Source organism: Phaenicophaeus curvirostris, chromosome 2 (genome assembly GCF_032191515.1).
Source record: "Phaenicophaeus curvirostris isolate KB17595 chromosome 2, BPBGC_Pcur_1.0, whole genome shotgun sequence".
Classification (NCBI taxonomy): domain Eukaryota; kingdom Metazoa; phylum Chordata; class Aves; order Cuculiformes; family Cuculidae; genus Phaenicophaeus; species Phaenicophaeus curvirostris.
The window spans coordinates 33840540-33856465 of record NC_091393.1 but is presented as its reverse complement, the minus strand read 5'-3'; the positions used below and the strand labels follow the sequence as shown (position 1 = coordinate 33856465).

General features: G+C 44.1%; 1 protein-coding gene across 4 annotated transcripts in view; it reads left to right on the top strand.

Moving 5' to 3' along the window:
* Positions 1-5233: 5233 nt before the first annotated feature.
* The window catches only part of LOC138717808 (blood vessel epicardial substance), a 28450-nt gene continuing 17757 nt past the window's right edge, over positions 5234-15926 (top strand). For 2 of the 4 annotated variants that reach the window (XM_069851666.1, XM_069851665.1), the window contains exons 1-3: positions 5235-5255; positions 7453-7686; positions 9911-10035. In XM_069851666.1, the coding sequence (XP_069707767.1) occupies positions 5252-5255; positions 7453-7686; positions 9911-10035 (363 nt within the window). In that variant the 5' untranslated portion in view covers positions 5235-5251. Of the gene's footprint in view, positions 5256-7452; positions 7687-9910; positions 10036-15926 lie in introns of all 4 variants that reach the window. The other 2 variants (XM_069851664.1, XM_069851663.1) reach the window with 2 other exon arrangements.

The window sequence follows — 15926 nt, the reverse complement described above, 5'->3', positions numbered from 1 at the left end:
GATAGGAATGGTTGGAGTCAATGATCCAGTGGGTTCTTTCCAACCTGGTGGTTCTATGATATACAGAAAGAGATTTTTTTCTTTTGCTGTCCTCCTCTATCACCGACAGTCAGGTTTTAGGATGGGCTGGGTCTCCCACAGGCTGTACCCTCAGTGCCTTTCAGGCCTGGATGCCGCATGTCGCCATCCCGGCTCGGTGGCTGCTCACGGGGGCTGGGGGGGGGGACACAGAGGCAGTGCCACCTGCAGCACCGCTTCTGGGAGCTGTCACGCAGCCACAGGAGCAAACTCGGTGACATTTCTTGAACGTGACACTGGCGACAAAGCAACCGCAGCAGGTGCCAAGCCGAGAAGAGCAGGTTTCGCAAAGGCTATTGTGGCTCCTCGGCTCACCATGTAGGGGAAACGCCGCTCGCCGCTCCCTCAGGGGAGAACTCGGCTCTTCCCGGTTTAACCCCCGCGAAGCGCAGCTCCGCGCTCCCCCCACGGCGAGCGGAGGCTCCGAGCGCCCCGGGGCCGAGGCCGAGCGCCGCCCCGCACCCGCGGCGGGACCCGAGGGGGCGCCGGGAGACACCCGGGCGGGCCCGACCCGCCGCCCCCTGGCGGCCGCGCCTGCGCGCTGCAGGGCTCCCGGCACGATGCCTATTTTAGTCACGGCGGCCGCGCGGCGGGACGCGGGTCCGAGCCGGGAACTTCGTCCGGGAGCGCGGGGCAGGTAAAGGGGGAGAGCCGGGAGGGGGGACGGGCGATGGGCCATGGGCCATGGTGGCGCCGGACGGATGGACACACGGGAGAGAGAGGGGCACACGGACGGAGAGACACACCGAGCAAGAGAGAGACCCGCGGGCAGGGAGAGAGGGACGCACGGATGGGCAGGCACACAGACAAACGGACAGACGGACGGGCAGGCACATGCACGGATGGACACACAGGCAGACGGACGGGCAGACACACGGACAGACGGACAGGCAGGCGGACGGGCAGATACACAGACAGGCGGACGGGCAGACACACTGACACACGGTTGGGCAAACGGACAGACAGACAGATGGACAGACAGGTGGACGGGCAGACACACGGACACACGGACGGGTGGACACACGGACAGACGGACGGACAGGCGGACGGGCAGACACACGGACGGACAGACAGACGGACAGACAGACAGACGGACGGGCAGACACATGGACGGACAGACAGACGGACAGGCGGACAGACGGACGGGCAGACACACAGAGGGACGGACAGACGGACGGGCAGACACACGGACGGACAGACGGACAGGCAGACACACGGATGGGCAAACGGACAGACAGGCGGACGGGCAGACACACGGACAGGCGGACGGGCAGACAGGCGGACAGACGGACGGACGGGCAGACAGGCGGACAGACGGACGGACGGACGGACAGACACACGGACAGGCGGACAGACAGACAGGCGGACGGGCAGACAAGCGGACGGGCAGATACACGGAGCCGGTCCGGCTCCCCCGGGCGCGGGCGGCGGGTCCCGCGGTCCCCGTGGCTCCGGGCGCGGTGTGTGTGCGGCTCCCGGCCCGGGGGAGCGGGGGCGGCGGGGCCAGGGACCGATAGCCTCCCGGGCTTTGTTGGTTTGTTTCCTTGGGGGTTTTTTTAATTGTATTTTTTCTGACCAAACGTTGGTGTTTGCGCGTTGTGGGCTGCAGGGAAGCCCCGGGGGTGACGAGCGGGGCCGCGGGGTGACAGCTGTGGCCGCGTCCCTCGGCTCGGTGTCGCTGAGCATCGAGGGCGGTGCGATGTGCAGGGAGAGCCAGCTCAGAGGCGACAAACTTCCACGGGCAGCACAGCCGTGCTGCTGGTATGTTAAGCCCGTGTAAGAGTGTTTCTCCAAGTTAGGGATATTTTGGTTAACGGTGCAGAATGAAATGTTCAGTTTTGTCTAGAACAAATGATACAATGAGACTAAGACATTTCTGCAGTTAAATGATGCATTTAATGGAAATTAATTTACCCCAAAGAGCATATTGAAATGCATCTCTTCTTACACCTCTCTGCCATTCACTCCTACTTCATTATAAAAAGGGAAATTGGTAACTTAAACTGTAATTAACTTAATTATGCTAGCGCTAATAGTTTATCTTCAGCTCACAAAAGCAAAGAAGTTATTGATAGTCTAAATTCTGTATGCAGCTTTTGTGCTACAAGACCTTAGAAAAGTAGTTAAGGTTCTGCAGGTATGATTTAGAAAAAAAAAAGTTGTTGAGCTTCAGGGACTTTCTTTCCCATTTTTTTTTTTCCTCACAAAATCCATCTACATAAATGACACACTATAAAGCTGCCATGACATTAAAGTTATACGAGCACGCTCAAGCGAAGCTTTAAGAAGTTCACTTGAGTGATGTTGAACAGCAAAACTGTGGGATACAAATAATCTCAGTAAAGTGGATGAAGACATGTGTGGGACACTGCACTGTCCCGTATCAGCTTGACTGGCCTGTTCTACTACGACCAACTGCTTTAAACTCTTGTCTGCTACATCTGCGACCAGGGACAGGACAAGAGGGAATGGCCTCAAGCTCCGCCAGGGGAGGTTTAGGCTGGACATTAGGAAAAAATTTTTCACAGAAAGGGTCATTGGGCACTGGCAGAGGCTGCCCAGGGAGGTGGTTGATTCACCTTCCCTGGAGGTGTTTAAGGCACGGGTGGATGAGGTGCTAAGGGGCATGGTTTAGTGTTTGATGGGAATGGTTGGACTCGATGATCCGGTGGGTCTCTTCCAACCTGGTTGTTCTATGATTCTATGATCTGTCTTACGTGAATGTTGAGTAGGTACCCATAAACCCCTATTTCTTTAAAAGGCATGTTGGTGTCTAAAGATTTTGGAAGTAAGTATTTTTGGGAACAGCTTTCAGAGCTTTGACCTGTTGCATGAAGATCTCCTGAGCATAGAATGATCCTGGAGTAAGCTCACCTCACTTACATTCTGTGAATTTGTGTTTTCAGACCTAAAACCGTGATCTTAACTCTCCCTCAAATTTATTCACAAAACACTCAATAGGTTTTATGCTTTCCTATACTTATAAGATTTACTGATAAAGTATCACTGAGTGGTGTTTTTTTCAATATTTGTTCTTTTTTTTCCTGTTTGGACAACAAATTGGCTTGAGTTTTCAATTAGCTGTTTTCAAGCTCTTAGTTTGGTGCATCTAAATTCATGTGAAGTTAAAATTACTATACTGAATATTAAAAATGTTATTTTAATTAATTGTCTTATGCTCCATAAAGCTTTAATTTCGTTTGACACTGTTTCTCCAATTTTTCCAAAATTACTTGGCCATGTTTGTGGCATTTTTAATTTCTGATATTAATACGTGTCTTCATACATTGAAGCCTTGGTGTTAGTCCCTAGCACATATAACCCTAAATTAAAGTTTTAAAGGCCTGAGTCTGTACTTCCAAGATTAATTGTTGGCTTTCTGAGATAGCAGAAGGTAGGGAATGACAATTGCCTGTTTGTCTGTTGAATGTAAGATATTTTGCTAATTCTTCAGTATTATTTGACAGCAGTCAACATTAGGACTAAAGAATTGGATTTAAAAATTACAGTTATTATTTTGAATATTTGTCTTTCTGGTTGTATCTATGGACAAACATTTTAGGTTAGAGCTCATAACGCTGCCTGCCTGCCTGTTTTGTTCTCCAGGAGTCTTCGTAGCTGAAATTCATTCCCCTTCAGAGCCGCTGTCACAATCTGTCCTTGTGTCATTGTGCAGATAACATCAATCTATTTCTGCCAACTTTAAAATGCCATCATGACAGAGAAGTTGTGCAGCTTTCTGCTGTTCCCTGGTGTGTTAGCTATGCTGCAATGTTTCTTTGTGGGTATTAAGTTCAGCTAAAATGTATAAGCTTTTATATGAATAAGAACTTTGAGATATTAAAGACAAAGCCTATAAAAACAGAAGTGGCTGGACATAGGTTCCTACGTTCTAATTTGCCAGCAGTGTGCCCAGGTGGCCAAGAAGGCCAATGGCATCTTGGCTTGGATCAGAAATGGCGTGACCAGCAGGGCCAGGGAGGTTATTCTCCTCTGTACTCGGCACTGGTGAGACCGCTCCTCGAATCCTGTGTTCAGTTCTGGGCCCCTCACCACAAGAAGGATGTTGAGGCTCTGGAGTGAGTCCAGAGAAGAGCAATGAAGCTGGTAAGGAGGGTGGAGAACAGGCCTTATGAGGAACAGCTGAGAGAGCTGGGGTTGTTTAGCCTGGAGAAGAGGAGGCTGAGGGGAGACCTGAAAGGAGGTTGTAGAGAGGAGGGTGCTGGCCTCTTCTCCCAAGTGACAGGGGCCAGGACAAGGGGGAATGGCCTCAAGCTGCACCAGGGGAGGTTCAGGCTTGACATCAGAAAAAAAATTTTCATGGAAAGGGTCATCAGGCACTGGCAGAGGCTGCCCAGGTAGGTGGTTGAGTCACCTTCCCTAGAGGTGCTTAAAAGACGGGTGGATGGGGTGTTGAGAGGCATGGCTTAGTGATTGATAGGAATGGTTGGACTCGATGATCCTGGGGGTCTTTTCCAACCTAGTGATTCTGTGATTCTGTAATTTAGGTAACTAAGTAGGTGACACAGACTTTAAAAGCATTAAACATCCTGTTGTTACAACTCTGGACACTTTATTGTCAGAGTCTTTAAATGACTTTATCAGCACTTGCTAGAGAAACAGTTTCCCATTATGCCAGTTTACGTCTGGCAGGTTGTGGCATCAGTATCTGTGGCTGAGGAAGAGAGCGGTGTTTTGGCTGAGTTGTGAGGAGAATGATATTGTCACGCGCTGTGCACTTGATTTGGTTCCTTGGGTTTCCACTCTTCAACTATGTGGTGCTTCACAGCCAAGTCTAAAAGAGTGAAGTAGCCTCCGTTCTCCCAGGAATACAGTGCAAAATTTTGCTCTGAAAAAAATCAAGCTTCTGGAAGACTTTTTGGATTTGTAATCAAATGCAGCTGAAGATACCTCTTGTAGCCCATTTTGATCTTGAGATGAGTTGATGGACTTATGCGTGGTTATGATTCTGTGTGATAGTTTGATTGTCTTTACTTGTTCTTTTACCTAATGAAGACACGTTAAGCAGTCCTTTTCTTTGCAGATGACTAGGCAGTGAAAGAGTGAATGTCAACAGAAACTCAGATAACTTTTTGCAAGAGATCTAGAGATCCTGCTGTTCAGTGTTAGGAGTTTATATTGTTTGAAAACAGCAGGAGCACAGTGATGAGATATGGGTAAGATGAGCACAACCACAGTTACCCGGAGTTAGTGTTTACCGTCTGTTTATAACCACGTTAAAATGCCAGTCCTGCAGTCTTGTACAGACTCACACTTCGGCTCTGTGTGTGAGCAGCTTTGTCAGGACAATGGAACTGCTCTTGTGGCTCTTGTTGCTAAGTTTACTTGAAAGAACTGAAGAAAAATAGGAGCACGTTTGGGTGGTGCCCGTATGTATACCTGGATTGTGTATTTGTTTGGGCACTGTGATTTTTGGTAACAATTTAATGTAGAATATGTTTATGCTAAAACCCACAATCTTTGTGAATAACTAACGTAGGGATGAAAAGAGGAAAGTGAGCTCTTAAGGAATGTGAACTATTTGTTTTGGTGAAATTTAGATATGTATAGTTTTTTAAATAATTTCTGTCCGGGGACTCTGTACACTATGTCCTTGCTAGTGTTTGATCCTGCAGGATGCCTCTGCATGTTCTGCAGGTTGCCTTAGCTGTGACAAGCTCTAGGAACTATCGGAGGATTGAGGTTTTCTCTCTGATTTCTTTCTTCTCACTGCTTTTAAAAGGGGTTTAAAAGACTGATTAATTTCAGAAATCATCCAGCTTGCTTTGCCTTATACATAAGTTGATTAGAGGGGAAAGTAATAAAAAGAATGGGTGAGGCAACTCAAGGTTACTTCACAGCCCAAGAAGAACTTTCAAATAATAGAGAAATGCTGAGCATATTCCAGTCTGCAGGAAATATTGAGTGTATTAACTGTGACTCAAAAGTCTGCTGAGCAGATGAATTACATGACAGTTAGTAAGCACAGACAGCAGGAACCTGCACTGTCTCTACAGAATTTATTTGAATGCAAATCCTACCGTACTGTATGTTACGGAGCCTGTTTGCTTGATGATACATGTATGTATTTCATTAACAAGACTCAAGCAGAGCTCCATATGGTTCCCCCCCTGCTTTAGCAGCAGCAACTATATGTGCCCCACTGGAAGCAGGCTTCTCCCATGTTTCTGAAAGCCTGCCTAGGAACAGTTGTGTTCCTCCAGCTGGGAACTGGAGGGTTAAGAAGACCTTCTGGAGTGCTTGCAACACTGCCCGCAGTTCCCTAGAGAGATCACCTTTTAAGATTTTAAAGGTAGTGTCTAGAAATCTTCTAGTTTCTCTTTGTAGTTTGTTTTTTTGTAGGACTTTTTTACTTTGTATTGGAAACGTATTTGCCCACAGGTATTTTTTTCTTTTTTTTCTTTTTAATTGGCGTGAAAGGAAAATATGCTAGATTTAGCATTACAACAACAATCAAGAAAACTTGTGTATTTTTTTTTATTAGCTTTTTCATCTGTCTCATTTTCTCCAGGAGTTCCACAGACAAAGAAAGGTCTTGCAAGTTTGCTCACACTAGGTAGACCAAGTGAATTCCATGAAAGACTGGCAACCTTGTCATAACTCTTTTTCTGATTTGGTAGCGTCTCATCAACTGGGAGGAAAGCCAGTAGTTTTTATTTACTGTCTCTAAAGTGGTTTGAGTTGATTTTGTCTACTTTGGATAATGTGTGCAATATAATATGTGGCTTGGGAGACCTCTAAATGATCCTGCAAATAATGCAAGAAAGCCAGAAGTTGAGATTGTCATTCATTTTGATTTTTGTATACTTTGTCAGCTTTTGTTTTTTAAATCAACCAAGCAGCACACCTTTCTCATTTAAGACCTTTCATTCCTCATTTAGAAGAATGACTTTGTGTGCCGTAGCGGAGACTTACACTACATAAAATTATTTTTTTATTTTATCTTTCAGTTCTCATCTTGGTTTTTAAGTTCTCTTAAATATTTACTTCGCCTATGATTGTAGACCCATTCAGTAAATGGTAGACTGAACTGTGTTTACTTGTGTAAGACTCGGAAGAATGTGTAGGATGTTGTACTGAGTGATGACAGTCATAGTAGCTAGTGTTGTTTATGTGCTTATGGTCCAAATTTTGAAATATACCATTCATCAAGCCTAGTAATTGGGAGATAGTAAAGCATGACCAAACTATAGATTGAGCTCATCTTCTCAAAGCATCTGTAGATTTTTTTTTCCTTGAATGATATAGGAGACTATATCCTGGGAAGAGATAAAATAACCCTAAAATCTATGTGTATGTCTAATATATTTTAGTTTAATACATGGTGATTTTTTTTCTTCTCTCTAATTGCAGGAGTCTCCAAGATGAATGCTACATCAATGACCCCACTCAGTGTTACTCCACTAGGTTTTATTCCAGAATTAAAAAATGCCACCCTCGTGCCTTTCAATGAGACTGCATGTGAAAACTGGAAAGAAATTCATCATCTTGTTTTTCACATGGCAAATATATGCTTTGCAGTTGGACTGGTTATTCCAACTACTCTGAACCTTCATATGATTTTTCTGCGAGGCCTGCTCACCATAGGTAGGAAAATTATTATGCAGAGATTTGCGACCCTCCGGTGGCAGAAGTAGCAGTTTGTGACCATTACGAAGCTGGTCTCTTCAGCTTGTGGTGAAATTACAGCCCATATTCATGGTGGTTGTACTGTGTTGAAAGTGGTTTTGGTGTAAGTGGAGGTCTGTTCTGGCCCTGACCTACCTTTTCTAGAAAGTTTGTATGTGCCTAGGCTCTTAAAATTTACCAGATTTGTGACTTCCAATTTCAAACCTCTGAGGATGTCAACTTGAAACAAGTAGACCCTACTTACTTCAGATGTTGCCTGGATGCTTAAAATCCATTAACTTTGAAATTATAGTTAAGTGTATGGATCCATAAGACCTTAATTTTAGGCATCAAGTAAGTACTGAGCCTGTGTATTGGTTGGTGCACTAGCTCAGCATGTCTGCAGTAGGTGAAGTTTTCCTTGAGAAGCTTGATGTTGGCCAGCGCATTCTTTACTGTTATTTTCATCGCCAATTTAGAAGTGCGAGCTTTTCATACGGAGTGCAGTCTGTATTCTCCTGAATTCATTTGTTTCTTCCACCACTGTAGGCATCTTGCAACATGAAAAATTGACTTCAGAGGAAAAACTAAATTGAGCATACTCAAGACTGAGCAAATGTAGTTCCACTTTTAACACTCCTGCAGTCCCACAGCTGTTTCTAAGCCCCTGTGCTTTCTGTTGGACGAGGTCTTTGTGATCAAAGGAGAAGGAGTAGCGAGTTATTGCAGTGTAAGAAAGATAAACCTGGTGTATAACAACATAGAGCTTATTCATATAACAGAGCAGGTCAGTTGTGTGATAGAGCTTCTGTGGTTGAATTTGCACTGATCCTGCCTTTTGTTTTGTATAGCTATTGTAGGATAACTTATTAAAACGCACTGCACCAAGAACCAAGGGTCTGAGCATTGCCAGACCTTTTGTCTGTGTAGTTCTTGTTTCAAAAGCAATGGGAGCTCTGCATTTGCTGAGCTTGCCTCTTTGGTCAGTAGGTCTTGTTGCACTTTGAGCAGATATGGAATCAGAGTTTTGAAAGCTGAGGTGGCAGCTGGAAGCACATTTACTCTATAGGCAGCATAAGTAATGAAGCCTGGTTCCTAGGGGTCTGTCCCCTTTGCTTTGACCCTGCCCCACCTCTGTATTGCTCCACAATATTGCTCCTTTTCAGAGCTCATATCCAGACCTCATATCCTCCTGTCCCTTGTAGTCCAATTAACCAGCTAGTCAAGAGCCACAATATGTGCAGATTTTTCTGATCTGCACATAAATGCTGCCTGGCCAGTCATCAACCCAGACAGAATAGATAATACAGAGTTAATGAATTCAGCATTGTCTTCATGGAGAAAGAGAGAAGGGATGCTAATTTGGCACCTTCTCCTTGTTGTCTTTACATGAAACTTAAGGCAAAATATATCTCCACAGCCATCTCTATTCTATGGTAGGCTCATAGTTACCTGGGAGAGACTCACTGGTGCATAATCTATCATTTGATAAGTATTGTCTGTGTAGGCTAAAATGGAATCCTTAATCATGTAGCATGCCTTATCTTTTAAAGCAATTGTCATTATTCAAAGCAAAGCAACTAAAAATAAGGGCAAGCATGTGAAATTTTCTCTGTGATGCTGTACAAGACAATACAGATCTCTGCTGTGACCTTGTCAAAACGAAACAATGATACTTCCTTTAAATTTTCAAAAATATCTGTGTATGACTTAACGAGGTTTTTGTGCAACTGCTACTTGCTAGTTAGATATGGATGCTAGTGATATGAACAATAAGCATTCATTTCTAGGCTCTTATTTGTCTAACTAATGCAGTACCAGTAATAAAGGGGTTTTGAGCTGTTTTTGGTTTTTTGTATTTAAGATACAGTTTCCCCCTATTCCATTTCTACATTTTAGTAACAGGCCATCATGAGCTGCACCTTTCTGCTTTCCCCAGTCCTGATCTGAATTATTGTTGCTCCGGTATTGCAGTCCCATGCAATAGGACTGCAGTCTGCTGCCAACCTGCTCTTAGTGCTGTTTGTAGCATTGTAGTGATTTAGCTGATACTAGCAGTGCGTGCATTGATCTGTGGATCCTAACTATAGTAAAGCTTGTAGAACATTTTGCTTTGGCGTGTGGACACATTCTTGATGGCTTTGTATGCATCTGTTTATTTTCCAGGGAAATTTAACTTTTTTTTTTTTTTTAATTTTTACAGGATGTGCTTTGTTCATCATTTGGGCTACACTCTACCGTTGTGCCTTGGACATAATGATCTGGAATTCTGTGTTTTTGGTTGTCAACCTTTTACATTTCATATACCTGGTGTATAAGAGAAGACCGGTATGTATAACAGCTAACTTGCATGAGCAGTCAGTAAGACACAAGAAAAAGGAAGTTTAGCTTTTGCTGAGCAAACCAATGAATTACACAGCAGTCCTTGAATTAGAAAGGAGTACTTCTGGCTGAAGTCAGTTAGCTACTTCAGGAAGGATCTGGAACATAAGTATGATCTGATGCAGCACATAATTGTTTCTCTGATATCCATATCCTTGAACAACAATTTGACTTTTGAAGTTACTATTGGTTGGTTTTGACTGTTTTGTTTGGTTTTGTTGATAAGGAACAGTTTACATAGTTTCTTTTCAGAGAGACCAGAAATGGTAGTTCGGGGTTTGTGTGTATTTTTTTTTCCCCCACCCTCCCACCTACATGAGTACACACATACAGGCCTCCTGAAATAAAATCCTACTAACATACTTAAAACTGAGTGTTCCAGGACAGTATTTTTTCTTAATTAGGAGTCTCTGAGGGATCAAACTTTCCTACCTCACTTTTAAATCTTGAACGTCTTCTGTGGTGGGAAGGGAAACTGATAAATTAAAAGTGCCAGACTGACAGACTGTTATTTCAACATAGAAACAAATGCTGAGGTCCATTTATAAATGACCTTCACACTCTTTGCTTTGCTGGCAGGTGCTTTGGCCCATATGTTTTGTACTACCACATTTATTTTACATGTAAATGAAAGATAAGTGAGATGCTAATACCCTTTTTGATCATCTATTGGACTTGGACACAAGCAGCAAAATTGAATAAGGTGTGGAAAGAGCACTAGTAAGTGAGACGATCCATCCTTTTAACCCATTTAGTGTGTTCATTGAGTTTTGAGAGCTATGTCTGGGAGTTTTGCAACTCCTCTTGTAGCCTTCAGAAGGATGCATTAGGATAGCTTTCTTCAAATGCACACTAAGAATGTATTTGAAATTTATACCAAAAATACAGGATTGTTTGCCTTGTCTTCAGCCAAATGTATATCCAATAGAAAATAAATTTATTTTGTTAGTATTATTCATCCAGAAATACATTCCCTTTCTACAAGTTGATTAGCACCCCAACCTTCTAGTGGTATATGCACATCAAAACTAGATACTCTTTAGTATTAGTTGCTATTATGTGCCAATCAAATATTAATGAAGTGCTAAGTGTTCTAAATGTTACTGTTGTGTTCAGTAGTCTCCAAAATCTAAGGCAGATAGAATTATAATGTGAAGAACACAGGAATATGTATGTCGCTATATCATTAGCAGAATAACTCTGCCATTCCCCAGAAGCAGACATATTGTGGAATTGTGTAACAGCTAGTACAAAAAAAATAAAACCAGCTGGAAATGAGGTCTATGAGCTTTGGTGGAAGGGGCAGGCATCCTGGGTGGACTATAGGGAGGAAGCGAGAACATGCAGGGAAAAAATCAGGAGGGCTAAGGCCCAATTAGAAATCAGATTGGCCAAGTCTGTGAAAGACAATAAAACATCTTTCTACAAATATATCAACAGTAAAATGAGGACTAGGGAGAATCTCCAGTCCCTACTAGATGCAGAGGGAACAACAGTAACAGAGGATGAAGACAAGGCTGAAGTACTCAATGCCTACTTTGCTTCAGTCTTTAATAGGAAGGAAAGTTGTTCCCTCTGTGCACAACCCCAGGGGTTGGAGGAGCAGAACGAGGTTCCCACGATCCAAGAGGAGGTGGTTAGAGACTTGCTTGCCCGGCTAGACGTCTACAAGTCTATGGGGCCAGATGGAGTTCACCCAAGAGTTTTGAGGGAACTGGCGGATGTGCTTGCCAAACCCCTTTCCATCATCTTCCAGCAGTTCTGGATTACTGGGGAGGTACCACTGGACTGGAGGCTGGCTGATGTCGTGCCCATCTATAAGAAGGGGCACAAGGTGGATCGGGAGCACTACAGGCCTGTCAGTCTGACCTCAGTACCAGGGAAAGTCATGGAGCAGGTGATCTTGAGTGCTATCATGAAGCACTTGCAAGAGAACCAGGTGATCAGCCCAGTCAACACGGGTTCACAAAAGGCAGGTCTTGCCAAACTAACCCTATCTCCTTCTATGACCAAGTGACTAGACTCTTGGATGAGGGAAAGGCTGTGGATGTGGTCTTCTTGGACTTCAGTAAAGCCTTTGACACAGTTTCTCACAGCATTCTGCTTGGGAAACTGTCAGCCTCTGGCCTGGACAGGCGCACACTCTCCTGGGTGGAAAACTGGTTGAATGACCAGGCCCAGAGAGTGGTGGTAAATGGTGTGAAATCCAGCTGGAGGCCAGTGACAAGTGGGGTTCCCCAGGGCTCAGTGCTGGGTCCAGCCCTGTTCAAGGTCTTTATCAATGACCTGGATGAAGGCATTGAGTGCACCCTTAGCAAGTTTGCAGATGACACTAAGCTGGGTGGAAGTGTTGATCTGCTGGAGGGTATGGAGGCTCTGCAAAGGGATCTGAACAGGCTGGACCGCTGGGCTGAGTCCAATGGCATGAGGTTTAACAAGGCCAAATGCCGGGTCCTGCACTTGGGGCACAACAACCCTGTGCAGTGCTACAGACTAGGAGAAGTCTGTCTAGAAAGCTGCCTGGAGGAGAGGGACCTGGGGGTGTTGGTTGACAGCCGACTGAACATGAGCCAGCAGTGTGCCCAGGTGGCCAAGAAGGCCAATGGCATCTTGGCCTGGATCAGAAACGGCGTGACCAGCAGGTCCAGGGAGGTTATTCTCCCTCTGTACTCGGCACTGGTGAGACCACTCCTCAAATCCTGTGTTCAGTTCTGGGCCCCTCACCACAAGAAGGATGTTGAGGCTCTGGAGCGAGTCCAGAGAAGAGCAACGAAGCTGGTAAGGAGGATGGAGAACAAGTCTTACGGGGAGCGGCTGAGAGAGCTGGGGTTGTTTAGCCTTGAGAAGAGGAGGCTGAGGGGAGACCTTATTGCTCTCTACAACTACCTGAAAGGAGGTTGTAGAGAGGAGGGAGCTGGCCTCTTCTCCCAAGTGACAGGGGACAGGACAAGAGGGAATGGCCTCAAGCTCCACCAGGGGAGGTTCAGACTCGACATAAGGAAAAAATTCTTCACTGAAAGGGTCATTAGGCAATGGAACGGTCTGCCCAGGGAGGTGGTTGACTTGCCTTCCCTGGAGGTGTTTAAGGTGCAGATGGATGAGGTACTGAGGGGCATGGTTTAGAGATTGGTGGGAATGGTTGGACTCGATGATCCGGTGGGTTTCTTCCAACCTGGTTATTCTATGATTCTATGAAATAAGCTCTTCACCAGGTCAATGAGGCCTGTGCAAGAACACAGCCAGGAAATAGGCATCCTCTTCCTCTATTGGCAAGGAAGCATATGCTTCACATCTGTCTTTCCTCAAGGATTGCTTAAAACTAGCTAGACTGATCTAATACTAGATGTTTATAGCTGTGTAGTAAATATTTCTAGTCATTTAAATTACATTCTCTGAGAGTAATCCTCCCAGTTAAAAGAGTAAGTTCCTCTTTGGTTCGTACTGCTAGTGCCATTCAATCCATGTATGTGCCATTGTCAAGATAGAGCAGCATGGTGAAACTCCACCATATTTCTGCTAGTCAGCCATGGCCTTGCTGATATGCAAAGAAACAGCACTACATGGCTAGTCTATTAGAACTTAAAAAAATTTCAGTATTTTTCTTTCTGTTAAGTTTAGGAAATTACAATATTTATGAACATTACATGAAAAGATTATGCTATTTTAATTGGTTTACTGTATAATATTGTCAGTAATTACTTTTTAATCAGGTTGGTTGGTTGTTTTGTTTTCTAAAACACTGTCCTACAGACCTTAACACGAGTTTCTTTTCAGGTTTACTTCTCAGCTTACTGTCCAACAATGAGGTGATACTGAAAGATCTTTTTTTTCAGAAAGACCTGTAGGGAAAATTAGTGTAAAATAACTCTAATTTTTTTCCTTTTAAACGTTTATTCAAGGCACATCATTTGGGCACAACATCTAAGAGTGAGTAATAGTTGAGTTGCCTAACAGCTTTAGGTGGAACAGGATGAGAAACAGTGTAGAACAGACCTTCTAGGTTTAGGTGAGTCCTGCGTAAAGAAGTTTAGTTATCTGGCTCTTGTTAGAGCCTAGCTAAATATTTCCCATGTCCTGGCAAGAGCATCAAACTGTTCTTTGCACTCAACTCAATCCATGGTGTGGAAACTGTTCAGGCAGCCACACTCCTACTTCTCTGGCTCATGAGTGAAACCAGAAGACAGCAGGACCTTTGAGGGGGCTGCAGATGTAGACAGCAAGTTTGTTCTCCGGCCACTGGAACCTGAGATGTGGTTCAGTGATAGACTCTGCTCTTTGACTTCACGCTAGAACACTGAAAGAGTGCTTGCACAGCTAGATACCTACTGGGAGGCAAGCTAATAGGTCTGGGCATTTACCTGAGTACTGTGCCTGCCACACTAGGTGCTCAAACTTGACTGTGTCATAACTTGGTTACCACGTCATGTGGCAGTAAGGCTTACAGCATTTAGTTCAGAACAACGCCCCTAGCTCCATCTCCAGATCTTGAATGGAACAAGGAAACTTGCAGGAACAATCTTCCACGTGAAAACTTCCTAGATGCTCCTTCTGGTAAGACTGGAGTTGTTACTATAAGAGCTGACCTAGAACAAATATCAGTTCTGTTGACTTTAGAAATGAATGACAACTTCTTGACATTCTCCATAATTTTGCATAGAGAACAAAGCAAAATCATGAAAGTACCACCATAGATGCCTTTATTGAATCACTTTTTCCTTCATCTTCTGCTATATTTAACTGCTTTCTAAAGACAGAAACATGCGGTAAATAGAAACAGTGAAATGTAGGAGGAATATCTAATACTTTTAATTAGTGAGTCCACGTAGGCATTGACTATTTTCTTAGGCATTTTCAGTCACATTCTGACACTTGTACTGAAATATTACACCCTTCAGAACGTAGCTGCTCCCAGAAATGAAGGGCCTCTGAGAGAAAGCATGTAATACTTGAGTGTAACAATGAAGAACATTTTCAAAGAGAACAAATTATTATTTGTGATCTCTACTTCTGCAACTAGATTTACCTTATGAAATAGGAATCGAAATCATCTTGTCTGACCTCATCTGTATGCAAGTTAATCGTGTAATTTAAGCTGGTTGTCAAGTGTAATTCAACTCACTTGCCCAATATCTGTTTAAGACACAATAGTGACATCTCTCCACTGGATAGAGAACAAGCCTACATAATCATTGTAAACTACTAACCTAGCTTTATATAGTCATAGGTGAGAAGCACTTCACTGCTGTTCTCTAGCAGTATGAGGAGAAAAGAAAACCGAATTGCTTCATATTAATCTAAACTGTAACACAGTGGAGAACTGGTGTCTGACTTTCAGATTTGTATTTCTGCCACTGCAGCTTTGGAACTGTGGGTACTCAGCTTCTTTGAAAACTGGACTCTAAATACCCAATAAATTACATGCATTTAAGCAATAGTTGAAATTGTATGGAATCAGGGTAATTTGGAGATGGACTATTCATAAAGGCTTATGGTGATAGGACAAGAGGGAACAGGTATAAACTGGAGAGGGGCAGATTTAGACTAGACATTAGGAAGAATTTCTTCACCACGAGAGTGGTGAGACACTGGAACAGGTTGCCCAGGGAAGTTGTGGATGCTCCCTCCCTGGAGGTGTTCAGGGCCAGGTTGGATGGGGTCTTGGATAACCTGATCTAGTGGGAGGTGTCCCTGCCCATGGCAGGGGGCTTGGAACTTGATGATCTTTAAGGTCCTTTCCAACACAAACTATTCTATGATTCTAATATCCCAGACAATATATGAATCTCTTTGTTACAGACGATAAGCAGGCTTACTTGAAGTGATGCGTGGTAGTCAAC